Source organism: Pteronotus mesoamericanus, unplaced genomic scaffold, assembly GCF_021234165.1.
Source record: "Pteronotus mesoamericanus isolate MK-2021 breed Mesoamerican mustached bat unplaced genomic scaffold, CSHL_Meso_final contig_116, whole genome shotgun sequence".
Taxonomy (NCBI): domain Eukaryota; kingdom Metazoa; phylum Chordata; class Mammalia; order Chiroptera; family Mormoopidae; genus Pteronotus; species Pteronotus mesoamericanus.
This window is the reverse complement of record NW_026555027.1, coordinates 21,555,967-21,583,227: the sequence shown is the minus strand read 5'-3', so window position 1 is coordinate 21,583,227 and position 27,261 is coordinate 21,555,967. Positions and strand designations below refer to the sequence as shown.

General features: G+C 43.6%; 1 protein-coding gene across 2 annotated transcripts in view; it reads right to left on the bottom strand.

Moving 5' to 3' along the window:
- Positions 1-1,566: 1,566 nt before the first annotated feature.
- ARHGEF26 (Rho guanine nucleotide exchange factor 26) overlaps positions 1,567-27,261 on the bottom strand; it is a 112,509-nt gene continuing 86,814 nt past the window's right edge. Inside the window, exons 12-15 of one of the 2 annotated variants that reach the window (XM_054579818.1) lie at positions 19,324-19,533; positions 5,606-5,673; positions 4,270-4,374; positions 1,567-3,717 (exon numbers count right to left, since the gene is read on the bottom strand). In XM_054579818.1, coding sequence (XP_054435793.1) covers positions 3,575-3,717; positions 4,270-4,374; positions 5,606-5,673; positions 19,324-19,533 — 526 coding nt within the window. In that variant the 3' untranslated portion in view covers positions 1,567-3,574. The remainder of the gene's footprint in view (positions 3,718-4,269; positions 4,375-5,605; positions 5,674-19,323; positions 19,534-27,261) is intronic. The other variant, XM_054579827.1, reaches the window with a different exon arrangement.

Here is a 27,261-nt window from a genome sequence, read left to right as displayed (position 1 = left end):
TAGCCCTCTGAAGACTCAATCCACAGCAAGGGCGACTATGGAAGGCACTAAAACCCTGGGCTGTGTTATTTAGTACTGCAAGTTCACCAAGCAGCACTACCTCTCTGTTGCTTTCCTAAGTCCAGCAAACATGTTAACAATAATTTGGATGGAAGATGAAGAGCGGGAGGCATCCTACAACTTCCAGCGATGGTACTCGTCATCTCTTCCTCTTCCATCACTAGCTAACTTGGATATCCAACAAAGGTTCCTTTGATTGTGTATCCTATCACATGGCTGTAGAGTCTGGCAAAAGTAATGCCTACTTGAGTGTGGTTGGTAGGGTAATAATATAAGTGTAACAATTTGTAGTTTTAATTTGAACATTTCACCTAAAATTCTTGAGTGTGATATTGTTATGTCACAGAGGTATGTGCTTATGATTTTGTAATAAAAGATTTTGTAATAAAAAGGTGTGTAATTTGTGCCGGACCCTGTATTTTAGCTGCAAGGATTTCTGGGAAACTAATCTAGCATTTTAAGGTTTTACAGAGGGTGTCGTAGGCAGAATTCGAAGATGACCCCTGATCTCTGTGATTGTTCTGTTCATGGCAAAGGAATTTTGCAGATCTAATTAAGACGCCAGACCAGTTGATTAAGGGAGATTATCCTGTGGGTCATATAATTACATGAGTTCTTTAAAAGCAGAGTTGTTTCCCCCCAGCTGCTAGCATACTATGTGTGTGTGGAGTCAGAGAGATCCCAAGTGTGAGGGTTCAACATGCCACGGCTGCCTTAAAGGTGGAAGAAGCCACCTGGCATGGAATGTGAACAGCCAGTGGAAGCTACGAGCATCACCCCCTCATCGCACACTGGCAGCCATTAAGGAAACAGGGACCTCAGTCCTGTTCCCATGAGGAACTGAATGTGAGAATAACAGGTATGAGCCTGAAAGAAGGCACCACGCTCCAGCTGAGACATCAGACAGCCAACACTTGACTTGAGCCCGTGGCGCTCAAGACAGAGAACCCCATCATGCCGTCCTGGACTTCCGGCCACAGAACTGTGAGGTAAAAAATGAGTGCTGTTTGACAGAAATTTGTTACACAGCAAAAGAAAACTAATATAGAGGAAGTCTTTCTCTGCTTTCCACCAAGATTCACAAGGTGGTGAAATTTCCCAAGCCCAAAGGTTTAGATGCGATGATAAGACAAATGGTAAGACGTCCTCCAGGGGTGGACAGCAGCTAGGGAGCTATGCACTCTTTACGATAAGCTAGTCGGTCATGCAGTTTGGTGGCAACTATGAGGAGAAGCAGTACGGCCCAGCTCTTAGAAACGCTCCAGCCTCCTGGGCGGCCTCCCGTGCAGCTGATGGTCGCATGTGCCCCAGGAGGGCAGACCTGTCCCCTTTGACGTTAGCTATCTTTTTAGTGGAATTCTGATTTGGCCAAGAATTCAGCAAACTAGTATATACTTAAATGAATACATCCTACAGTTAATTAAATCACAGCAGAACAAATGAACAAGTATATACAAAATCTTTATAAATTCACATATTTTGCTGAAAGTGTACAAGCAGCCTCAATCCATTGGGACAAAAATGATCATTTTTGTTCTCCACAGGTCACTGAGCGAAATCACACAATTCAGAGAAGCTATTGCAGAAGCTGAACTAGGTGGGAAAAAATACTGTGTCATGTAAAAATGACAATTCATGGCTGACCTTAAACATTGTGAGTGTGTTAAATACTTGCCATAAAACAACACTTTATCAAATAACAGTTTTAACCTGTGTGCTAAATAAGTCTTTGATTAAAAAGACACACCTATTTCCAAAACTGTTTAACATCTCTACTTATAAATTAATTCACAGGATTCATATAGTTGCTTTTCAGCTTCTGGGTATTAGCAAAAATAATACAAGATGATCCCTTTGCAAGCAATGACTTGACCTTCCTTCCTATATGAAAACAGCGCATTAGATTAGATTACAACTTGTTAGCCTCTCCTCCAAAAAGCCTGTGACATTGCAGAGGAAGGAGACAGATTTCTTTTATGCCAACTCCAAAACATCTCTTGCTGTGCCTGCTGCCATGACTCCCAGACCTCAAGGAACCTGGGGCCTGGTGTGTGTTTTATACTCAGAAATGTATGCACAGGTAAAGGCGAGCGATCCTGGGGTGAGAAGGCCCAGGGCGCCCCACCCTGGCTCACAGCTTGAGGGGGCAAGACCCAGAGCACTGCCTCAGCCGAACACACTTCCCTCCCGCAATGGGCTTCTGCAACTTCACTCTCAGTTTGGGTAACTGACTGGCAGACAGTGGCTGGGACCTGTCACGCATTGATCTCTGTCCTTGAGTAATGCAGCCTTGCCGCGTTTTAACCCTTTGTGGAAGAGGGAGGGAATGGAGCTGCCAGTGAAAATGACCTCTCCCCCCTCAGCTTTCTGAACCCTCAGGCCCTCTTATGAGCCATACCTTTAAAATGACTTTTCTATCTCCTCGCATGAGTAGAGAGACAGAAGTTCTCACGAGTGGAGAAATAAAGTTCTGCAGACACCTGCAGGAAAGAGAGACTCCAAGGCCAGCAAGTGAGGCCTTCAGTGCAAATAAAATGGATTCCCACGAAGGGCAAAGTGTTATCTTTCAATTAAGTACCATGCTGGCTTTTTGATACCCTTTAAGGCCTAATTTTATCTTCCTTCAGAGTGGTAAAGTGTGTTCTATTTCCTATTTGGAAACAAATGAGAGTAGAAAACAGTCCAAAATCTTGCATTATTGAAGGCAAAGCAGCCTCACGTCAGTTTACCAGCTCACTGGGGATTATTTTTTAAAGTAGCAACCCAGTCCTATATTTAGTGTTTTCTCACATATGTGAACCATCTAAATTCCATGCTGAAGTAGCTTAGTTTTCTTAAGCTATCCTTAATCTAAGACCAATATTGAGTGAGATGGATTACAAAAAAAATCTTTAAGGTAAGGCCGCCTTCCTTCCCTGCTAACAAGGGAAGAGGTGGCAAAAATTCAAGTGTCAATTTCCCTTTCCTGGGAAAAGGTTTTGAAAAACTGCTCACCTTCAGAACTCTGCCAGTTCCTTTGAAAGCAACACAGCATTCTAATCAGATCTAAAATGTAGGCACAAGAAAAATATTTGTAAAACTGGACATCCCTTAAAGATATAAAATCTTGCTAATGCTGGGGAAACCCCGGAAAGAAGATGCTTAAAGAGATAAGCACATTCTTTGTTAAGTGAGGATAGAGAAAATCAGGAGATGGCATCTGACGTTCTGATGCCAGGCGCGGTGCAACAAGAGGGAGCTGAGGCCACCTGGTCCCTGAAGTGGATTGCTCAGCTACTCTGCTCACCTAGAGGTGTGCAAGAGGGTCCTTGTGCACTCACTGAGCTGTGTGAACTAATGGTATCCAGGAGCTGTTCTCCTGAGAGAGCAAAACCACCTGGCGAGCTTCAGGTAAATGTTTTCCTTCTTTTAATTAAATTGGCTGTGTTAAAATGAACAAGAAAACCAGCCCAGAACCCACCCACCCACCATGATGTAGTGCAAATCTCGCAGTCACAAAAGGCCAGCAGAGAGGCTACACGTTGGTCTCCAGTCCTAGCAAACGTCCCATTCTCTCCACATTCTTATCAATGGTAGCTTGACATGTTATCTCCTTGGCACATTCCATAGGAAACCAGCCCCTCTCTCCATCTCGCAGTCTCTCGCCTTCATACCAGCCTGCAAAGAAGAAGAGAGTCCTCATGAAGCAACACGTACTTGGATGAACCCTAACAGTGCTCGGCTCCAAGAAGGATACTGGGTATCACAGATGATGAAGGACGGAGAGAAGAGGTGGAACCGAGGGAAAAGATTCACGGGGGAATGAAAGGCTTACCAGGGGCAGAACACGAAGCCGTGAAGTGAGGCGGCTGAGAGGGTGCATGAGCTTGGGCTGAGCTGCGGAAGAGGGTGCTTTGGGTAGGGGCAGCAGCAAAAATAATTTTATGTTTAAGGAAGGAAGGAAGAACTCCGGAGACGAGAACTAGGTCACAGGAGCACTGGGAAGGAAGGAAAACTTTTCACAGTTCCTTTGAATAACAAACCATGTGACTTCATCCCTACCGAAGAACATTTAAAAGCAGTAATGTGTACAAAGAGGAGAGGGGCTGGCGCAGATGAGAAAGCTGAAGGGATATGGAATATGAGCATTAATGACAAAAGGGAGACTCCTTGGTTCTTCACACCCTGAAGGCTGGACCCCCAGTGCCCCATGAGAACACTTCCACTCACCGTCGCTGACATGCTGGTAAATGAGGACCACGTCTGCCACCTGCAGGGAGAGTTCATCTGGCTGCTTGGCCGTAAACGATCTAATGATTTCTACCTGGGTCAGCGCTGAGGAGGAAAGGGAACCCACTGAGCTTCCGGCAGCAGAGGGAAAACAAACCAGGTACAAAGCAATAGTGGGCATTTGCCCAGTCTTCCTGTGCAATTCAGGGTCGGCATGGACAGAAACAACTCAGGCTTCTAGCAAGAAGGAGAAAATCTTTTCTAAGAACTCTCATACGTGACTGAGAGCTTTGTAATTTTAGAAGCTCAGAGTCATGAGAGATCTTTTGTGATGTATGAATCCCTTCAATGACAGTCTTGATAAGGTGTCATTGGTCATGTCACATGATGGAACAGAACACAGCCATTACGTTGGGGAAACCGAGGCGAGACAGGTAGGTAATGTGCCAAGGGCCTGCAACTGATGGTGGCAGCTGCGGCGCACGCAGTTCCCTGGGCTCCCACCAGGGCGGCCCGTGGAAGCTGCCGAAGAGGTTTAGGAATAAAAACATCTCCAACCCAAAGTTAGAAAACACTTTAGAAGGACTTGGTCATAACTGACGAGGCTTCTTAATGTGCTTAAATACACAACTTGATTCTAAGAACTTCCATACCAATCACTTTTAGCTTTGGCTCTCAGCTTAAAGCTAAGATTTTTTTTAGTGTTCCAGGACAGCCAGTTCTGTTGCCCTTTTTCTTTGGATGTGACCTTCCAGCTAGAACCATCCAGGGAAGCATAACACCAACATTAAGGTGCCAATACACCTCCCTGTACTGCACCAGTTCCTCGTTCTCTAGAAGAATGAACAGCATTTTGTTAATATTATCACTTTAATAAAAGAGAGAGTCAAAGGGATGCTAAAGCAATTTTCTCTAAGGTTAAAAACTCCTTTCAGCGTAGATTTAGCTTGTCAGTGTGGTTTAAACATGCAGCTGATGGCTCTTAACAACGGCTAAAATTTTAAGAGCTTAATAGCCCAAACAGGGCTTTACATGGATGTTCTTTATCTCTATCCTCATGATAACCCGCTGTTGTACGTACATCACGACGCTCCTGACTTGCACAAGGTTAAACAGGTTCAGGGTGGATATGCAACGATTTGCCACGTTTATACAGTAAAGAACTGCGCCTTGCATTTGAATTCAGACGCCTTCGCTGCCAATACAGAGATCACCCAGTTCTACTGGCGGGCAGCAGGAAGGAAACTTCGAGGGAGCATTAATACCCCACCGTCCAGCAGGGGGCAGAGCCCCTCCGCGTTTCGCGTTCCAGAGCAGCCAGCGCCGAGGTACTTACAGGTTCGGTCAGGAGGCTGCTTCCCGCCGCTGCGTCCCAGGGCAGTTATCCAGCGGGCGCGCTCGCTCCTAAACACAGAGAGCACACCCATCACCCAAGGCGTTGAGACACAGAATGAAGCATTGCCCTAGAATGCAAAGCCATTCCCCAAAACAGGGAGACGGGAGAGATCATGTAGAGAGGTGAGGGGCTGGCCTCCAAAACAAGGGTAAGAGTTTTAAACCGAAGACCAGAGCTGAAAACTAGTCATTGTCAAAGATTCTGAATAAATTTGGCTAGCTATTAAGTGGAATTTCTCACATGAAAGGCTAACATTTAATGAAGAGCTGATTACACTTAACTCACTGCAATTCCAAAAAAATGTTTCATACACTGATAATCTGATGTGTAAGATCTAAAAAAAAGTAAATTTCCTTAAAAAAGAAAACAATCCTAGTAAATCAGTCTCTCTCCACTCCCTCTCGTTCCCCTCCCCCCACACTCAAGCCATTTTGGAAAAGATGAGAATCTTGACATATTTGATGTTGTTTTGTTCCTCATACAACTGATATTGCCAAATATGAGCTTTATTGAAATAGAAAACGTTTGACCTTTTTTAGACTGCTCTCAGATGCTTAAAATGGCTTAATGAGTACAGCCAAAAAGAATTCAAGGAAAAAAAACCCCAGACTTTTTAATACAATATTAAGCTATAATTACATGGAATTAAATAATTATTTAGCTAAAGGATCAAAAGTTTCAGATAAGCAAGCACTACTCTGCAATATAGTTTATGATATGGAAAGTCAGATATCGGGATTGCAATGAAATGAACTACACACACGTATACACTTTGAAATCTCTTAAGAAGCATTTATTAAGTCCACACTACACGGCACATACAGCATTTGACATCCATTATCTCACGGAATCCTCCCAAAGGCCCGTGAGAACGGTGAGAATACACGTAAGTTCTAACATGTGCAGTTCCAACCAGCATCAATTTCTATAGGGCCACTCTATCTTCTTACTTTGTATACCCGGTACTTGAAAAAGACTTTTTTTCTCCCATAAGAGTTTGCACCTAAAAGATCCTTCTCATGGCCACCCCATCTCTACCGCTACGTGTACCCCTCCTTCCGTCCAGACGCCCACAGCACGCGGAGACGCCAAGCCGTCCCACCCCTTTCCTGCTGGCTCTTCTCACTCTCAAACACGACCTCCCTGCCTCGATTTTTACCGAGCTATGTGCACTCATAATCACTACTTAAAATTTTCAACTGAAGAACACACATAGAATAAAAGGCTGCACTGATCTTACGTGTGTACACGGCCCTGTGGGTGAGTAATTAGATATACCCGTGTACACAGGTTGCAAGGTCAGGAGACACGGGCCAGGAGGTTTTCTATTCAATAACACCCCCCGCCCCCAGCAAAGGTATCCGCTGCTCTGATTTCCATCATCATCGACTAGTTTTGCCTATCCCGTTCTTCATGAAGATGGAATCCTACGTTGTGTCCATTTCCATATCGACTTTTGTCCAACACATCCACCGCTTACTGAAAACACAACCTCCCCTCCTCCAGGCAGCCTCCCCTGGTGTGTGAACCCATTCTCCGTCCGCACCCTGGTCTGCCGATCCCGTTCTTACACACCCTTCTGCACACTCCTGGTCAATGGCGAGCCTCATGAGGACAGGCAGGTCTTACCTACAAGGTTCACTGCCTGGCACACGCAGGGACTCATCACCACTCATCTCCCGCCGATGCCCCAGCGTCGCTGACTTGCCTGCTTCTCTTACCAGGCCGTGAACTCCAGGCGGGCAGAAACTGGGCCTTCTCCTAAATGGTTCTATGGAGCACTTATGTGCCAGGTATGGTACTTCTTTGCATTTTGCAAGTACCGTCTAATCTAATCTTTATAACATTCTTGGGGGAAAAAAAATACATATTACCACAATTATTTCCACTTTCCCAGAGAACAAAGCTGAAGCTGGAGTGTTAAGTGCCTGCTCATAGTAGAAGGGCCAAGCAGGGCAGTCGGAATATAAAGCCAGGTGGTCTGGGGTCCCAGAGGTGCTGGTCCCTAGAAAGTCCTTATAAAGTAATGACAGAGGGCAGGAAGCAGGCAAACAGCAGTTTGCTGAGCGACAAGTCTTCTCGAAAGGAAGATGAGGCTGGGCGCTTGGTTGAGTTGGTGTGTCAAGTAGTAGTATTATGCACAATGTAAACATATTACTGTCTTGCTTATGAGACCTTATGTCGCTCCCTAACACAAGACAAAGGACTTTAGGATGGTTCTATCAGGAACAGCTTAAGCACAATTTCCTTTAATATAATCCCAAGCAAACACATAAATCTTTGATATCATCTCTTTGTTGGGTCAACTTTTTTTTCTTATTCAGGCTCAACTAGAACTTGCGAAGTATAAAGGCAACTGGAAATGAAGTATCTTACAGATGGAAAAGTTGTTGACCAAGAGAAACCTTAAAAGTGACCTATGCCTTCTCCAGAGGCCACACCTGCAAGGCAGGCTGCTCTCTGGCTTACCCCGGCCGCGCTCCAAGGCCCTTCCTGCTGTCTGCGCCCTCCGTTCATGCAAGGTTCCCCCAGCACGGCCCGTCGGGCACCGAGCGGCCGGTTTCAGCGGCGGCCTCGCCCTGCAGCTAGTTTCCAGAGGTCCAGATGAAATCTGTCACTCTTGTGGCATGCTGCCTGGATGCTAATGGCATCTCTTAGACACGGCGGCCCCTCGCAGGGACTGCAGAGAACAGAACAAGACACTCCTTGTTGCCCTTGCTGAAAGGGGCCCCTTCTTGAAATGGCTTCAATTGAGTCAGATGCTGTCAAAGCCCCACGACTTCCCCCAGGGCCTTGGAGAGCCCTGCCAAGAAGCTCCCTCCCGCCGGCAGGCAGAGAAAGCACAGCATCTCTGAAGCAGGGAGGAGACGCTCAATAAAAGATGGAATTCTAAGAGCAAGAACAACCGGGGCCCAGACATACCCATTATTAAATTTAGATATCAAATCCGGGGCTCACTCCAGACAGCTATTTTCTCTGGGGACAATATGAAACAATCCACATGAAGTCACAGTGCATCCCACACCCAGTTCACAGATTTTTCCCTTTGCCCTGTTGTCAACTTGGGCATATCAGCTTCTATGACTCTCCCGACTGGACCACTTTTTCTTCCACATTCATGGAGCGCCTGCCTTTGCCGGGGCCCATGCGAGGCTGAGGGTGCCAAGGGGGTAAAACGGGACCTCCTGCTCCTCACAGCCCTCCACGTGAAGGAGCAGACAGAGTGGAAATCAAACACACACACAAAATCCAACGCAGCGTGCAATGCGCCGGGGCAAAGCACTCTACACAAAACATAGGTGACCGAGGGACAGGACGAAGACTGAGTTGAGAAGAGATGCATTTAACAGAAATATCTGTAAATGCCATCCTTTCAAAACCCTTGAATTCTCTATGCAAGGTGTGCAATGATACAACTACAGTCCCCTACGCAGGAGTCAGCTGTAGGGACACCTCATCCTGCCTCTCATATAATTAATTAAAAACGTGACTGATTTGAACTTAATTGTGCAAAGGTCGAAGAGACAGCAAAGCCAGATGTTTTCTTGAATACCAGGCATCTGCTAGAAAAGACAAATACATACTGAGAAAGAGGAGAGTTGGCTTTGAAATGAAGAGGCAGGACTGTGAATGGGGCTGAACCAAATGGAGCGCCCACTGAGGACTTCACACCTTACCCGGTCTTCCTGACCCTTCCACAGAAGCAAAGAGACCTCACCGCTGTCTAACCTTCCTTTTATCCTTCCTACAATGGCATTTGACCAGATACCTTTTGTGTTCCTTCTCACAGCCTATAAATTTATCTGTGGTTCCTTTTGAAATTCCTATACCCATGGCCTTTGGTAAAAAGTTCTCCAAGCCTTCATGACAAGTAGGATACAGGAGATGTGGTTTTTGTTCATTCTAACATTCAATTCAACTAGCCGAGTTCAATAAGCTGTTCCATGAAAGAAAACCCACAGGATAAAAAAAAATGTCATCATGAAGGCTGTGTAACAAAGCCTGAGAAAGCTGGACTCCAGCTCGACTCACCAAATTTAAAAAATCTAACCAAAGCAAAATAATTACTGTGGCCCACTAACAGAGTTCTAAAATTTAGGTGTTGTGATGTGCAATACAATTAAAGCAATTATTTCTTGTTTAGCATATCTAATAGCTCATGAGCCCTAGTTTGGTCCAGAGTTAACCTAAAGTGGGTCAATTATCTGTTTGTTTCCTGGATGACAAAAGACCCATACCATCACCCGCCCTCCTGTACTATTGGGGCCAGTAAGGACGCTCACAAAAGATCAGAAAGTCTGACGGACACTGTACAAATAAAAAGGGAAAAGACTACAACCTAAAATAAATATATTGTTGCATATAAATGGTCATCCCTATAGTGTGGGTATTTCTTAAAGGACAAATAAGAGTATAGCAGACATACTATTTACGATTGTATTCCATCCCATTTACTTCCTGCAATTAATTAAATCATTAACAGACGCAGGAAGAGCGCAACAGACTCCTTGCAAACAATGCCGCTTTATCAGCCGGCCCCGGAATTGGTGTCTCAACGGCTGACAGGACAAATGCCTTCCTGAGGCTCCTAGTTCTTTCTCTGAGAAAGAAACTGTCGGAGGGAGCTGTGATTACAGTGTAAGGTGATTTCATCCTCTAGCTAAATATAACGAGTGAAGAAAGTTTGCGTTCACCACGGAACCTGCCGTGACGTCCCGTCACGGCACACAAACTGGACCCAAATGCCATCCAAATTCCACTGTGAACACAAGACGCCGCGGCCTCTGGTCTGTGCCAGCGGAGGCTGTCTGGGCTTCATTTTAATGAAGGCAGACAAAGGGGCTCTCCGGCTCCCACATGCCTCTTGAAAGGCCCAGAGGGAAAAGAAACGACAGTAGTAAAACATTCTTCCTTTGTCGTTTCATAAAGGGTGAGCTTTCGTATTTTTCACAGACTACTGTCTCATTAACAACACAATGACTTGAGATCTTTAACAGGCAAACAGATATAACAGTGTACATGGCTTAGATGCACATGCTCAAACAAAGTTTAACTATATCCTCACAGAGCAAATGTTGAAAAACAAGTGGAATTTAGAGAAAATTTGCTCCAGCGGCACAAAAAGGATCGTGAAGAGAGACTGATAGGAAGGCAGTATTTCCTTATACAGGCTACTATTCTACCCGGCCCTGGATAAAGGAAAGCTAATTATATTAACTGTGGGTCAATTCCAAAAATATGTACTGGGGACTTGCTATGGACAAAGGGAGACAAGGACAAAGCCAGAGCTGAGTGTGGGACTTAGTAAGAAAACCATGCAGAACTGATGGGCGAGAAGAATGGTTAGGAGGCTGTCACATGGTTCAGATCTAAGTGCCACAAAGGTCTGTCCTGGGACGAAGGTGGTGGAATGGAAACATATGGAAAGGTGCACTAGACTTCAGTACAGGAAGAGCCGGTGGGTGACAGACGTGTTCAGACTGGACTGCACAAGAAATGACACTAAGACTCCAGACCGGATAACTCAAGCTGGTGCCAAGGACACCATTCACAGACAGCGTGTGCTGGGGAGGCCATGGGCAGGGGTGACTCCTGGCTGCAGACGGCCTGCGTTTCTGAAGGGAAAGTGAAGAGCGGTGGGTGGTGTGGACGTAAGACTAAGAGAGCACAAAGGACAGGTTGAGAAAGAATCTCCGAAAGGGAGTTAGCCTGAGAGGTCTGATGGTCAACAGCATTAAATGGCATCAGAGATAAAGAAAGAAGATGGCACTGCTGGGTGTGGCAACGAGGAAGCCATGGCTGATCTCTGGATGGTGTGGCCTAGGCAGGGAGGCAGAGGAAGCCATCCAGAAAAGGTGAAGGAGTAACTCCACAGAAGGCGCCAAAAGTCCACAGCGACATCGACCCCTCTCTTTAACTCATCTCCTAAACACAACATCGCATCCCCCTAGACTACTCCAACAAGGCCCGCATTGCTCTCCTCCTGGAAACTTCTGCCTCCCCTCCAGTCTTCCAGGGAAAACCCTCTAATGGCTTCTAAGGCTTTGGATAGTGCTCTTCAAAATACCTGTGGTGAAGAGATGGTCCTCACTACCCAATTCATTGTGAACCAAGTGTTTTCAGAAATCCAATAAAAATGAATTGCTGTTAAAATAATTACATGCTTTGATACTGCAGAAATGTCAAATTACTCTAAGTTTTTAACCACTGCTCTCAGGCCAGGCTGGTAACGGCCTGCCCACAGAATGCACGGGAATACTTCTGATCCGAAATGCGCGGGCCTCCACCGGCCTCTTGACTGCCCACCCTCTTCCTGGTTTATTCTTTTCTACCTACATTCACTATGTTCAAGCCAAGTCTGATGACATCTAACTTGTTTCCTTAGGAGTTTTGCCCTGGCTGTTTCATTTGCCCAGAACATTCTGGCTCTGCAATGTCCCATGAGTTAACTTCTTCTTGTCACTCAGGGCTCAGTTCATATGTCACCTCAAAAAAGTCTTCCTGAACCATCTAATTTAGAGTCCATAACCCCAGCACTTAACATTCACTCCAAATCACATCACCTGGCTTTGCTGTCCTCACTGTGCTTTATGTTTATTTTTAGTTGGATCAAGAAGAATTACTTTCCCACAGTCCCAGCTCATTGTAGGCCATTGGCCCAGGCTGAAGTCACCTTTCTAGAGGGCAGGAACCACACAGATGTAAGTTGCTCCTGTGAAAAGAAGCCTCAAAGGGCAGGGATCTGGTCTCTGTACTGTTTGCCGCCACATCCCAGCACTTAGAACAGCTCTTGAAAGAATGTAGGAGCCCAATAAAAATCCCTGAATTAGCGGGAAGAAATGAAGACCACCCTCTTAGGAAGTTAAGCTGTAACATGAAGGAGAGATTTAGGGGTAGTTTGGGGTTAAGAGTAATACAGTGGACGGTGGGTGAGAAAGAAAGGATAAGGGGAAGAATGAACTAACAAGAGTGGCACATGCCAACAGGCACTCAATTCCTGGGGACAAAGTCACCGTGAGCAGCAAGGAGAGGTGTCCTAGCAGAGGAAAAGACTTGGCGTGGCCCTGAGAGGGGAGACACTTGGTAATTCAAGAACGGCGTTCCAGGAAGTAGAAGAAAGAAGAGGCAAAAAGCCAAAAAAGGGAGTTTTAAGCAGAAAATAATTTGGGGGATACAACACTTATTTCAGCATTTTATTACAAAAGATTTCAAAGCATAAGATTTAAAAAAAATTTACCATCTAAGTTTCCACAAACTTTTTCCTTTTTACAGTCTACGTTCTTAAAAACATTTTAGTAGTTTCTCACATTTAAGAGCAACTGGTTTCCTAGTTTCTCTTCTGGATCCAGAACAAGGTCTGCTTGAGTGGCAAGGTGGGGGTGGGGCCATCTATTCTGGCTGGCAGCTTTTTGGTAAGAAGATTAATCTTTGTTACTAGGAAGAACTCTGCATTGAGGAAGGTCAAGGTCTGGTCCAGCTTTGGCAGTAACTCACTTCCTGTAGGCAAATCACTTCACCTCTGTGAGTCTCATTTTACCTCTGGGGAAAAAAAGGAGTTGGACTACAGACCTATAATTAGGGTCACCACGTATTATTTTTAAATATTTTATTTATCTATTTATTTTTAGAGAGAGAGGAAGGAAGGGAGAAAGTGAGGGGGAGAAAGATCTATGTGAGAGAGAAACATCGATTGGTGGCCTCTCATATGTGCCTCAACCTGGGAGAGAACCCACAACCCACGCATGTGCCCTGACAGGGAATTGGACTGGCAACCTTTTGCTTTGCAGGGTGATGCCCAACCAACTGAGCCTCACCAGTCAGGGCAGGGTCATTACATGTTTTATTATTTAAACAGACACTTGTGAGATTCCAGGAGGGTAGTATTCTTAAGTTTGCCAAAACAGACATAATATTGATCCTGGGGAAATGAGATTTACCGTCACCTTACTTAGATGCTTCCTTCAGCTGAGGTTCTATCTTTCTCTGGAAACAGTCACGGGTCCCCTTTTCATGTTCGATAGCTGGCTCAGTGCCTGGCACACCCCAGATGCTCACTGAGCGTTTCTATTTTCTTTATGTAATCAAAACTGTCTACCCATTCTTATACAGTGCCACTGTCATGACTGTTGAACCGTCCTCTCCCAAACAGCTACGCCCTTCCTACTGCTGATTCTACACTGCATTGTACACATCCCTAGGTGGCCTCTACTAAGAACAATTTTCCAAAGAAGGAAAATATTTAGGTATGAACCCTATTCTTTTTCTTTTTTTCTAAATTACATTTTATTGATTATGCTATTACAGTTGTCATGATTTTTCCCCCTTGGCCCCACTATACCCAGCATTCCCTCCCTCAGGCAACTCACGCACCATTGTTCATGTCCATGGGTCATGTGTGTAAGTTCACTGACTACTCCATTTCCTTTACTGTACTTTACACCCCCAAGCTTTTCTATAAATACCCATATGTACTTCATAATCCCCTCACCTTTTCACCCATTCCCCCACTCCCCCGTCCCATCTGGCAGCCACCAAACACTCTCCATATCCATGATTCTGTCTCTGTTCTTCCTGTTTGCTTAGTTTGTTTTTTAGATTCAATTGTTTATAAATTTGTGTTTTTTACCATTTTATTGTTCATAGTTTTGACGTTCTTCTTTTTCTTAAATAAATCCCTTTAACATTTCAGAGAATTATGGTTTGGTGATGATGAACTCCTCTTGTATTTTCTTGTCTGGGAAGCTCTTTATTTGCCCTTTGACTCTAAATGATAGCTTTGCTGGGTAGGACAATCTTGGCTGTAGGTCCCTGCTTTTCGTGACTTTGAATATTTCTTGCCAATCCCATCTAGCCTGCAAGGTTTCTTTTGAGAAGTCAGCTGACAGTCTTATGGGAACTCCCCTTTATGTAACTGTTTTTCTCTTGCTGCTTTTAAGATTCTCTCTTTATCTTTAACCTTTGGCATTTTAATTATGATGTGTCTTGGAGTGGGCCTCTTTGCATCCATCTTGTTTGGGACCCTCTGTGCTTCCTGGACTTGCATGTCTATTTCCTTCACCAAATTAGGGAAGTTTTCTTTACTTTTTTCAAATAGATTTCCAGTTTTGTCCTCTTTCTCTTTTCCTTCTGGCACCCTTATGATGCAAATGTTGGATACTTGAAGTTGTCCCATAGGCTGCTTACACCATCCTGGTTTTTTTAATCCTTTTTTCTATTTGTTGTTCTGATTGGTTGTTTTTTGCTTCTTATGTTCCAAATCATTGATTTGATTCTTAGTTTTACCCACTCTACTGTTGTTTCCCTGTATGTTGTTCTTCATTTCATTAGTGTATCCTTTGCTTCTGACTGGATCTTTTTTATGTTGTTGAGGTCCTCACTAAGTTCCTTGAGCATCCTTATAACCAGTGTTTTGAACTCTGCATCTGAGAGATTGCTTATTTCCATTTTGTTTAGTTCTGTTTCTGGGGTTTTGATCTGTTCTTGCATCTGGGCCATGTTTCTTTGTCTCTTCATTTTGGCAGCCTCCTTGTATTTATTTCTATTTATTAGGTAGAGCTGCTATGACTCCCTGTGTTGGTAGTGTGGCCTAATATAGCAGATGTCTTGTAGGGTCCAGTGGCATAGCTGCCCCTATCACCCAAGCTGGGTACTTGAGGTATGCCTTTCAAGTGAGCTGAATATACCCTCCTCTTGCAGTTGAGCCTTGATTGCTATTGGCAGGTCAATCTGAGGGATTTACTCAGCCCAGTCAGCTATAAAGATTGGCTGTGACCATTTACCACCACCTTATACCCTCCATGGAGGATCAGCTGTGCAGGAGCAGGGGGATGGTGCTCCAACATAGTCTAGCTGTCCACTGGGGGTGCTGGCCCTGGGGTTTCCCAGGGGGTGCAGGCCAAGGTCAGCCCTCACCTGGGTTTTGTCTGGGGTTGCCCTGCTTGCGCTATAAAACAATCTGAAATGACTGCTACTTGTGCTGGGCTTGGAGATTCCCAGAGGAAGCCACGTTGTGAATCTAGGCTGGTTGCTGCTAGTACCTATCCTGGTGCCCTGAGGCAAGCTGTTACTTGTTTGATAGGATTTAGGAAGTTGAGCAGCATGAGCCAAGACCAGGCATGCATATGGAAAAGCAGCTTGGGTGGGCCTATAAGCTGGGTGGGGTGGAATCTTAAGGATTTACAAGGCGGGTCAAACAGTGTTAGCCAGGTTGAAGGAGTCTTAGCCTATTCTGTGGGGAGGAGAGTTTAGGAAAGGGACAATGGCCTCCGCTGCCTTGATGGTAGACACTTCAGTTTCTCCCTGTATACTACTGGCCTTTCAAGCTGCTACCCCAGTGCTGGAACTCAGAGGGAGTGAGTCTGAGTAGGTGAGTCCATGTGGGTTATTTAAGAGGAACTGCTTGGGGCTTCCACCAACTCAGTCCCCGCTGTTTTTTGCAGCTAGTTGTGGAGATTTATCCCCCTGGCTCTGAAACCTTGGGCTGGGGGGCCTACTCCTCACTCCTGAGGTATCTCTCTTGAATTTTTATCCACCATGTGTGGGCAAGGGATCAGCCCATTCCTTGTCTGCTCCCCTCCTACCAGTCTGGATGGATGTGGTTTCTTTCATTCTGTAGCTATTAACTTCCATTCAACTTGATTTCTGATGGTTCTGAGTAATGGTTGTTCTATATGTTGGCTGTAATTCTGATGTGATTGTATGAAGAGGTGAGCCAAGTCTGCCTATGCTGCCATCTTGGCTGGAAGTGAATCCTATTCTTTTCCAAAACAAAGAATGAGTAGCCAAAGGATAAATGTGAGTGGCCTGAAGTTCTATAATTACTCAAGGTCAGTGTGATGATGAAAACCCTCAGCTAGATTACTAATGAACCATATTAACCACGTATAAAAGAGACAACACATATTCTCCTATACATCTTGCAAATCACAGAAGCAAAGAAAACATTATACCTAGACCCAAACTCTGATTGCTCAAAACCAAGTAGCCCATTTCCAAATATGACATAAAACAATTTGCTAAACTTTTAAACAGTCTATTGTTTTTAAAGGAAAGTGCAGGTGGCTGTAATATATTTCTTTTCAACACCAATGCTATTTTATGTCTTTGCCCTTAAAAGTATTTGTACAGTTATTTACTGGTGAACTGTAATTGAGTTGGTGGTGGGGGAGAGTGAGGGAGTCACTCCCTCTGTACCCAAGGAGACATCTGCCCCATGCCCTTTCTGGAATGTTCTGTTCCTATTAATTAAAGAACTACAAATATGAGTCATACCCATGAGTTTATGGGTGGCGTAACCAGATATTCTGAGAATATTTCTGACTGAGGAAATGAACCCATTCAGCCCATGGAATGATCAGAAGGCAGGTGGCGGGAATAATGCTACAGAAGGTCTCAGGAAACAATCTAGTCTCAGTGTGAAAAGAACTGAACATGTCAGTTCACTCCCTACTCCTTTCGAGCAATCTCGGAACCAAGTGGTGAAGATTACATAAATTATAAACAAGACAGTCAGGAAGAACTCTGCTGATATGTTGGCAAGGTCTGAATAAAAAACAAACAATCCTTATAAACACAGAGAGAAGGAAAACACAAAGCAAAACCAACACTTTCGACATAACTAACTGAAAGTGATGAAAGGAAATAGCTAGTTTCTGCGAATTCTCCAGAACATCTGGACAAGCACTCACCTACAAAGTATTTAACACATTTTTATCCTTAAAGTCTTTCAAAATCCAGAGCTCAGACATACCAGTATATCTTTTTAAGAGAGGCACGCCCAAAAGAAGTCTAGCACTGTTTTCGCTGGACAAGAGATCCAACCACTTTTTAAGTTGAAGAAATGCCTCCCTTGCCCTTGGGCATGGATGTTTCTCCTGCTGGTCACCCTCACACACCAGCAGCCACCACACCCTATCAGCGTGTCCTCCCCAGAGGGGCAAATGCAGAGGGCATGCGTGGGAATGTGTCAGGGCTTTTCAGCAGTTTCAATGCAAACCCTTAGGAAAAGGCATTTCTTTATCGTACAAACACACACATATGATGAAGGACCTTTTCTTATTCATTCCCTCTGTTAATCCTCAAGTTCATTTGGAACACTCGATATAGGCTGTTTTCAAACCTCAAATACCTTTACCTAAACCTGTCCCTCTGAATGAGTGCTTTCTAATTTTAACCATTTTTGTCACGTATGTCTCTAATGACCCAGGCATACTGTTAAATACTCTTAACAAGCGGACATGTGCTTTGGGTTTACTTTCGCTTAGATTTTACCACAGTCTTAGGATGTTTATTCGCCAGCTGCTGATCTGTCTCAATCATAGCATGTGGGATCCTTGGGCGACATGGGCGGGAAATGTGTGTAGGGACGTCAGAGGACAGAGAATTAGGGAACTTCCCCTTCCCTCCACAGATATACCCTCTGACCCAAAGGAATACCTGCTTGTAGTAACTGTTCCAAGAGCAGGTTTCCAGTTTCCAAACAAATGAATTGGTCATCTCTAAATGGACCAAATGACAAGGGTGGACTTGAAAATGAAGCCCCCCCCTCCCTTCATCTGGGTTAAGACCCGCAGGCACAAACAGGATGACAGGTTAGCCTCCGCAAACACTCTGCACGGGAAAGAGGATCTGTCAATACGTTCCCCCAAACTGAACATCTCTTGAGAGAAATTGCTGAGCTTTTCACTGTCTGGTTCAAGGAAGGTGGCTGAGAAATGACTTCAATTTCATTATCAGTGAAAACATGTGGCCTATAGACTCAAACTACCAGTTAAGTCATATTCCTAGGGCTCATGGGTCCTATTTTTTTTTAACCAATGATTAAAATAAAATAATTTTTAAACCACCTCTCTAAACATAAAATCACAGCACTAAAGTACAGCAATCCCCCTCTTATCTGTGGTTTCACTTTCCGTGGTTTCAGTCACCTGTGGTCAACTGAGGTCTGAAAATGCTAAATAGAAAACTCCAGAACTAAACAATTCATAGGTTTTAAAATGCATGCTCTTCTGAGAAGCTTGAAGAAATCTCGCGCTGTTCTGTTCCGTCCCACCCCGGACGTGAATCACCACTTTGCCCAGCATATTCTCACTGTACATGCTCCCTGCCGGTGAGTCACTTAGTAGGTGTATCACGAGAAGGTCAACAGTAGCCTCGTGCTACGTCGCAATGCCTATGTCATTCCGCTCACCCCATCTCATCATTTAGGCCTTGTATCATCTCACATCATCACAAGGAAAAGGGTGAGTACAGTACAGCAAGATGGTTTTGAGGGAGAGACCACATTCATACAACTTTATTACAGTACATTGTTATAATAGTTCCATTTTATTTATCATTAGTTGTTGTTACTCTCTTACTGTGTCTAACTTATAAAGTAAAACATTATCATTTGAGCATCCACTGGGGGTCTTGGAACATATCCTCTGAAAATAAGGGGAGACTGTACAATGCATCCATCAGGATTGATGAGACAAAAGTAATATCCCTCTCTCAAAACACTGAGAGGCTCACAGTGAAAAGATAAGCATCTGTATAAAGCAGCTAGACCCAGTGGTTGGCCCATAATAGGTACTCAATAAAAAAATGAAGAGTAGCTACTGTTCGCTATTGCCAGCACGTCTGCAGACCAAGGGCAGTATTGTGCCGCCCATACTTACTGCGTTTCAGCCCCCAGCAGCATCTCTACTTTCTCATTCGCGTGGTTACTAAGGACAGTCAGAGTGAAGAGGTGACTGGCGGAGTTCTGCCTTGAATAAAGCATGGTGGAACTGTTCTTCCCTGGAGAAGAATTAAGCTCTTCATTGTCACAAGATTCCACCATTAGCTGATCTCTTAAGGCATAGTCATTGACGTTGTAACTTTCTTCACTGTCAGGAAAAGGGAACAGAACACAATGATTCAGTGGAAAAGGCTGTGGCACCTGGTCACTTTTCAAGTCACATTTTGGGGAGGGGTGGTGGAGTGGGTGCAAGGAAAAAAATGATTTGTTTTAAAATATGAATTGGAATCTACATTGTATCTACTGATCATGAATCAATATGATCCTCCCCATTAGACCTATTAGTTACTATTTTTCTTTAGTGTAATATACTAAATTGTATAAACCCTCCAGGTGCCCCTTTAGAGTATCCCGGCACTGTTTTAAGCGACGGATGCATGCATTGTTATAATGCTTGAGTAAGTACGTGCACTTCCCAATCTTGCCTCCATCAGAAGAGTGAAGAGGAAACCCCAAAACGTAGCCACGTTCTGTGTAACAAGGCCTCACTCCCGGCCCCCAAACCACCAGGCTCAGGAACGGAGAAGAGCCCCGGAGGTCTGCATGCTTTTGGCAAGACATCCTTCTCTCCAACACACACAGTCTCACCACGTGCTTCAGAAACCACCAGGACTAATCCCTCTCTCTCTCTCCTTGTGCCAGCATTTGCCATTCCCTTAGAATCACATTCCCTAGTACTATGAATATTCTAACCTGGTCCTACCTCCCTGAGCTGCTCGGCTGGTTCCTGAATCCCTTGCACTGTGCCCTCTCACAATGCCCCTCATTTAGGGAAGACAACTAAACCTTCTAAATTCTCAGCCTCTTCTCTAAACCCTCCCTTTACCTCCTTGCCTTAAAAGAAACTTGACTCTCCCTAGAGAATGCCGCCGCACTGGAAGGCTCTCTGTCTGCTTGCTTCTCATTGCTGCGTCTAGACGATGTCACTTCCTCCGCCCAAAAAGTCCTCGGCTTTGAAGCTCACGCTATCGATCTCCACGTGGCAATCACAGTCATTTACAGACCCCGGGACCACTCTTCAACCTCCAGCGTGAGTTTAGTTGCTGGTTCCCTTTCTCCAACGCTACTTCTTTCTTGAATTTCCAGGTAGGAGGGCCTCCCATTATCCTGGCCTCCCCTGACGAGTCCTCTGTCCTACTTCATCCAACCCTCCATTGTCACACCACAGACCTTGTCATTACTATAAACTGCAGCCTCTCTGTAATCCTGATGTCAAACATGATTAACCAGCGCTGCCTGTCCCTCCAAAGCACCTCGTCTAATCAACCCCAACAATTCTTCAACCTACCAGTTCCTATAGCCCATTAACTTTACCACTGTTACCCAATCCTTAACCCCTTCACGTCCTCTCATTCATGCTTATTGACTTACCAAGCCTGGATTTGTTGGTACCTGTAGTTATAATCACTCTTTGCATACACCCTCATCTCCGTGACAAATCCCAACCCTGTTTAGATACAGTTTTCCCTCTACTGTGAATATGTACCTTCACCGCTGAACATGGGAGAGCTCAGTAAATAACTGTTGAATAATTGGATGACTATGCAATAAATTTGAGTATATTCTAGGAAAAATATCAAATTGCTATCTGATTTAATAATAAACATAAATGTATGAACTTAGGGGAATAATGAGAGAAGAGAAATCCTTATGCCCAGTCAAGTATACTAGGAATTTCAGAATAAGGCATTTGCCCAAAATTTCTTAAAATTTCTTTCATTCAGTACTGGACAGCTGCCTGTCAACCACTCCCTTGTAACTCTCTTTGAAAAACTATCATCTTTTCTAAAATGGAGTTTGATAGATTGTCCCCTAAAAAACAAAACAAAACAAAACAAAAACCAGCAAACAGTTATCATACAGAAAAGCAGAATACTGTGTTGTGATCAAGCCCTTTGTTGCTAAGTAACAATCTGTATTATTGAAAGTTCACATGGCGAGGTCATCTCCAAAGCTCTCCTGAACTGCCCACAGACGCGCAGGAGAGAGAACAGTATTTCTCACATCAGAATGCGGCTTAGCAAAGCCCACACAACTTTTAGGAAAGGAGCAAAGAGGAAGACACACTTTACAAAGTTGTATGTTTAAAAAACCATGTTTACCAGAAATAAAGCAGTCAGTTTTGGGGGGAGCAGAAAAAGTTTATAATGTTTGTTTAGGTATCTCAGACATGGATTTAGTAAGCCAGGATATAAGATATAATAAACAAGTAAACAAAAGCAAAACCTGAGCAACAAGAGAAAACACAAGGTGAAGGAAGGCTTCCTTGCTATCGTCCTCTCTCTGCACCTTCCAGTTACTCTTGGTCCAACTCACAAGTTAAAAAACACTATGAGAGTCAGACACTCATTTCCAGTTAAAATAATCTGTTCAGACAGAAATCCAAGCACTTTGATGTTGTGCAAATGGGTGCTTAGCTAGTACCCTAAACAATGACACTGAATAGTTACTCTTTGCATTTCCAAAGAAATAAAAGGCAAAGAAATGTATATGCTACAAGGCAATCACTCAAGATGACTCACATTCCAAAAAGTTTTTAGCATAAAGTGGTTTCACCTATTAGGTAGTCCCCACTAGAATTCAAGGCCAAGAATTCACAGAAAACTCATGTAAACTAATACGAATAAACAACTTAAATTTTTTTTCCTCTCAATTTTTAGAGTCTCTATTTTCCCCAGTGTTTGCCTTAATACAAATAACACCAGCTATTGTGTTTCATCAATGCTTTGAATCTTTGTCTTCAGGGGTAATTAGAGACCGAAGAAGTAGATAAATTATAATAGAATGTTTTTTATTGTTCTCTGACGCGATAAGAACTTCAAGGCCAGTAAGAGCTAGGGTGGCCGCTGACCCAGTTTAGGCCTGTCCTCTCAAATGTCCAGTTTGGATAATGAACTGCAGCCACTTTTATTCATAGCTTTCAGAGTTCACGTCCAGGTAGCTATTTCTACACATCTGCACATCTGTGTCACTGAATATGCCTGGACAGGGAACTTGCCCAGTTTTTCACTTCTGAGTCCAAAATAAAAAGCAGGAAATGTTTGCTTTTTTTTTTTTTAACTGATTCAATAGCAATCATCCAATATTATTTTATCTAGACCTCTAAACATCGTCATCACATAGTATATAATGTTCACAACTTCTTCACTTCTAATAAATTTAATATAAAATAACTTGATGTTATTTAATCTTTGTCCTTGTCCACTATTATTCAACCCCAATAAAACAAATATTGAAAAGCAGCTCACTCTTGCTGGCCTGTTCATTGTTCATGCTCTCTCACACAGATACACACCCGCTTAATCTCATAAAGATTCAAAGTAATCGTATTTTCCCCTCTCCAGATCTGCTTAATGCTGAATGAAATTCCTTCTCCTAATGTCAGTCAGCACCCACTCTCTCTCTCATGCTGATACAGAGGTCAAAATACGTGTTAAAAGACGTGCTTAAGCAGAAGGAAGAGGGGGGAATCCAGAGCCAGGCGCAGCGTTGTCCAAGCCTATTTCCCTCCGCTGCTTACTCATCCATGTCCGACAAGTAGACCACGGGCTAAGATGGGCTGGAAAAGCAACCCCTTTCCTGAGGGAAGTTGATGTTAATCACACTTCCCCATGTTTGTCTCCAGCATTTAGCAAACATATGGTTTACATAGTCTCTGAAACAATTTGAATCATGTAATTAGGAAGTTAAATTGCTCAGAAAAAGGCAAATGGAAAAACCACCTTTCCTCGCATAGAGAAGTTTATATGTAGACTTCCTTTGATTGTCTTATATGTGCTCCAAGTTTACCAGCTGCTCATCAAGGCTGTCTGCTTTGTGCAAGCAGGGCCTCCTATCGGATGCGGCGATCAAGTCTATACGAGTCTGTTGCTCTGTAGTGTAAACAAGGATTGGTCTCCCAGTTAAACCCCACTGAAAGTCCAGTAACCTTTGGTGAGAATCCTTTCTTTTCTTTCTTTCTTTTTTTTTTTTTTAAACAAGATAAAGAACTATCGGTAGAGAACAGGATATGACGGTAAATACCCGGATTCCTCCTCCCTTGGGAAAGCCTTTTGTTAAGCAGCTCAGAGTTTTGGGTTCTACTAAGTGCAACCTAACAGCATGGGTTGAAAAACTGACACACCTGACGGTGAACAGTGGCTTTCCTAAGGTGAGTGTTGTGGAGCGCTTCTACCCTCTGTCTTACAAATTTCTATAACGGTTAGAATTATCCGTGATGGGCATATATTTATTACTTTTAAATCAGGACATTTGACAGCTGCACACAACATGCATTTTAAAACACCAACACTACATACAGACTTATATACAGTAGGGGGTGTAGGATGACAGACAGCAAACTCAGCACAGGACTTATTCTGGAAGAAGGAGGAGGAAGACAGAAAAATGGTGAAGAGACTTTAGGTATACCTGCAGTCTTATACCAGGTTTTTTTGTTTAAAAAACAGAGAACTGATATATATGGCAAAAAGTTAGTCTCCATTAAATATGGATGATAGGCATGTTAGTGTTTGGTAATTTTTGTATGTATGAAATATTTCACAATTCAAGGCATAAGTGTTTTTAATTTAAAAATAATAAATGCATACATGTGAAAGCTACCATCATTCCAGGTGTCTGTGGATACCTATTGGTATCGATGAAGTGACTACTGGACAACAGAAATCTTTTTTTGACCTCCAAACAACTGATAATTTGCAGATGACATCAATGACTGAAAATACATTACAAGGTGACAGACAGTAAATTCAGTAACCAAGCTGGGTTACGAAAAAGGCTCTCCTATTAATGACACCCAAAAAATAATAGAAGTAATCTTATTTATAATAGCCACATAAACATGGAAAAATATTTAGGATTAAACTTAATCAGTTTCTGCTATATAAACACAGCCTTCAAATACTGTACTTCAGAAGAAGCCCTGAATACATAGGAAAGTTTGATATTATAGAGGTATCAATGCTTCCTAAATTAATATATAATTTTAACACAATGCAAACGGGATGTTTTGGGGGGTGGGAGGCAGTGTGGAGGGGAAATAAGCTGATTCTAAAACACACACAAAATAATAAACATGTAAGAACAGCCAGAAAGGCTGTGAAAAAGAGTTAGAGTGATCTAGCCTTATGACAGAGTAAAAACATACTGTAAAGCTACAGTGATTCAGGTAGGATAGGGCATGAGCTGGCAGATGGATTGGCAAAACAGAACAGCATGCCTACAAAGTGACAACAAACACTTATTAGTACATGACATAGGTGTCATTTCAAATCTATGGGGAACTGACGGGCTAGTCAACAAATAATATTAGGATACCTGGGGAAAATGCTTGAAAAATATAAAAACTTGGATCCCAGTCTCACTCCGTAAATGCAGACACCTCCCTGAACCCAAAGCTCTGGGCCCAGGAGTCAGGAGGAAGGGGCCGTCGGAGCAGGCCCTCCTGCTGGGTTCAGACCCTCCTGCTGGGTTCAGACCCACCCGGGTCTGCCTTGTGACCAGGGAGGTGTTTTAAACGTGCAAATACCTTAGGGAGAGTTTCCACCTTAACCCTTCTTAGCAAACATCTTAAGCACATAATTAAGGATGACCAAGAATGGGAAATAGGCTAGTTGACCCGGACAGAGCCAGGAGCATGCAAGGAACAACGGAAGCCGGACTTGAGGGGCAGCGGAGGTTGTAGAGATTATAGGGGGTTTCCCACAACCCACTATCAGCCCTGTGACTTGTCTAACATTCCGCCTCAGTGTTGTTCTGAAACTTTTTTCAATAGCCGAAATCGGACAGGTGACAAGCCAGCCAGCACCCCCGATACTTCCTTTTATAAAAGAGTTCAATTTAAAAGGAGCTATCAAGAATTATCCAAAACAAAACACACTTTTCTGCATATATCTCTGAGCTAGCAATTTTCTTTCTCTTTCCTTCTTTCTTTCCTTCTTCCTCTCTCTCTCTTTCCTTCTTTCCTTCTTTCTTTCTCTCTCTCTTTCCTTCCTTCCTTCCTTCCTTTCTTTTTCTTTCTTCCTTCTTTCCTTTCTTTCTTCCTTCCTTTCTTTCTTTTCTTCCTTCCTTCTTTCTCTCTCTCTCTTTTTCTTTCTTTCTTTCTTTCTTCCTTCCTTCTTTCCTTTCTTTCTTCCTTCCTTTCTTTCTTTTCTACCTTCCTTCTTTCTCTCTCTCTTTCTTTCTCTCTTTCTTTCTTTCTTTCTTTCTTTCTTTCTTTCTTTCTTTCTTTCTTTCTTTCTTTCTTTCTTTCTTTCCTTCTTTCTTTCCTTCCTTTCTTTCACCTATTCAGTAGCTTCCCTTCTACAGCCTCTCTATAAAAGTTACACAGCTTCCCTATCTTGAAAACCCCTTAACTTGAATCTGCTGGTGTCAAGACAAGCGTCTCCTCAGCTAGCAGCTGCGTGCCTTTTCATCCCCTCGGACCCTGTGCCTACCTGCCAGTGAAACTGCTCTTCAAGGTCGTCGTGGCCCCACACCCCACCCAACCCAATGACCTGGCCGCGGGGGGCGGGGGGGTTCCCGCTGTTCTCAACATCTACCCTATTATATTTGACGATGTTGGGCACCTGTGACCTCCTGAAATTCTATCTTCCTCTTCTAATGCCTCTGTGATATTTCTAAGTCATCCTTCTTTAGGGTCTTTCTCCAAGATCCTCTCCCAGGTCCTCTGGCTTTTCTCTCAGGGATTTATTACGGCTCTGCCATTCTCCCTGTGCACTGATCCGCAAAAGTGCATGGGGTTTTATAAGATCAAAGAACACTCTTTCCTGCCTTCCTTCAAGATACTATGAGATTTCCTCCTTCGCGGATTTCAACGTGTTTCTCTTTTCTGTCTGCAAACATGATATCTAAATCCCCATATTTGATCTTGTGCTTAACTGTTATAAAAATACTCTAGTTAAACTTTTCTGGGATATAGAATATTGGACTATACTAAAACGTATTTTGAGTTAAGAGATCAAAGAAACACTTTTCACATGACTGAAGGTGATTTCAATTTTAAAAGTCTGTGTTAGAGTTATACAGACGAGTATTTACTGAAATAATGTATGATTTTATAGTAATAAGTACAGTGTGACACATAAGAGCACAGACCTGATTTACAGTGTCTGTAAAAATCCCAATGCTAGCCATCATTCACGTTCTGATTTGAGTAAGTTACGGATCCTCTCTGTTTTCAGTTTTCTCATCTGTAAAATGGGGATAATCACACCAATTTCTTTGGGTTGTTGTGAGGGTTTATTATTTTATTGCATGTAAAACTCTTATAATCATGCATGGCTCACAGCCAGTAAATGTTAGCTATTAAAGGGGAAAAAAGCATAATTAGAGCTAAATTAATAATTTGGCCAAGTACTCCAACCAGCAAAACAAGGCATGACATTTATCCAGAAACTGATTTCAAACAGCCTTTCTTGCTCAGCTCCTCAAAATAAGTCTGAAGACTAACAAACATGCCACGTGCTTCCTATTTCATTGTCAGGAATATAACAAATACTGGCGGTAAAGATCACACTCACTGGTAAGATAAGGATCTGTTGTGACTCACTGTCACCAAAAAAGATGGCCAGTGACCCATACCAGAACCGCCAAGCCCCCACTCCTGTCAGCATGGATCTCCAGACCCCACAGCCCGGGACCTCCCCGGCTGCCCACGGACTGCCCTGACCCACGGCCCTGACAGAGAGGCGCGGGCAGGCCCAGCAGGCTGTCGGCTCCCTGCTGAAGCTTTCTTCCTGCGTAGCGAGAACTCAACAAGCTCTGAAGGGCACGTAGGCAGCTTCTCAAATTGGTAACAAGGTTATTCCAAATTACC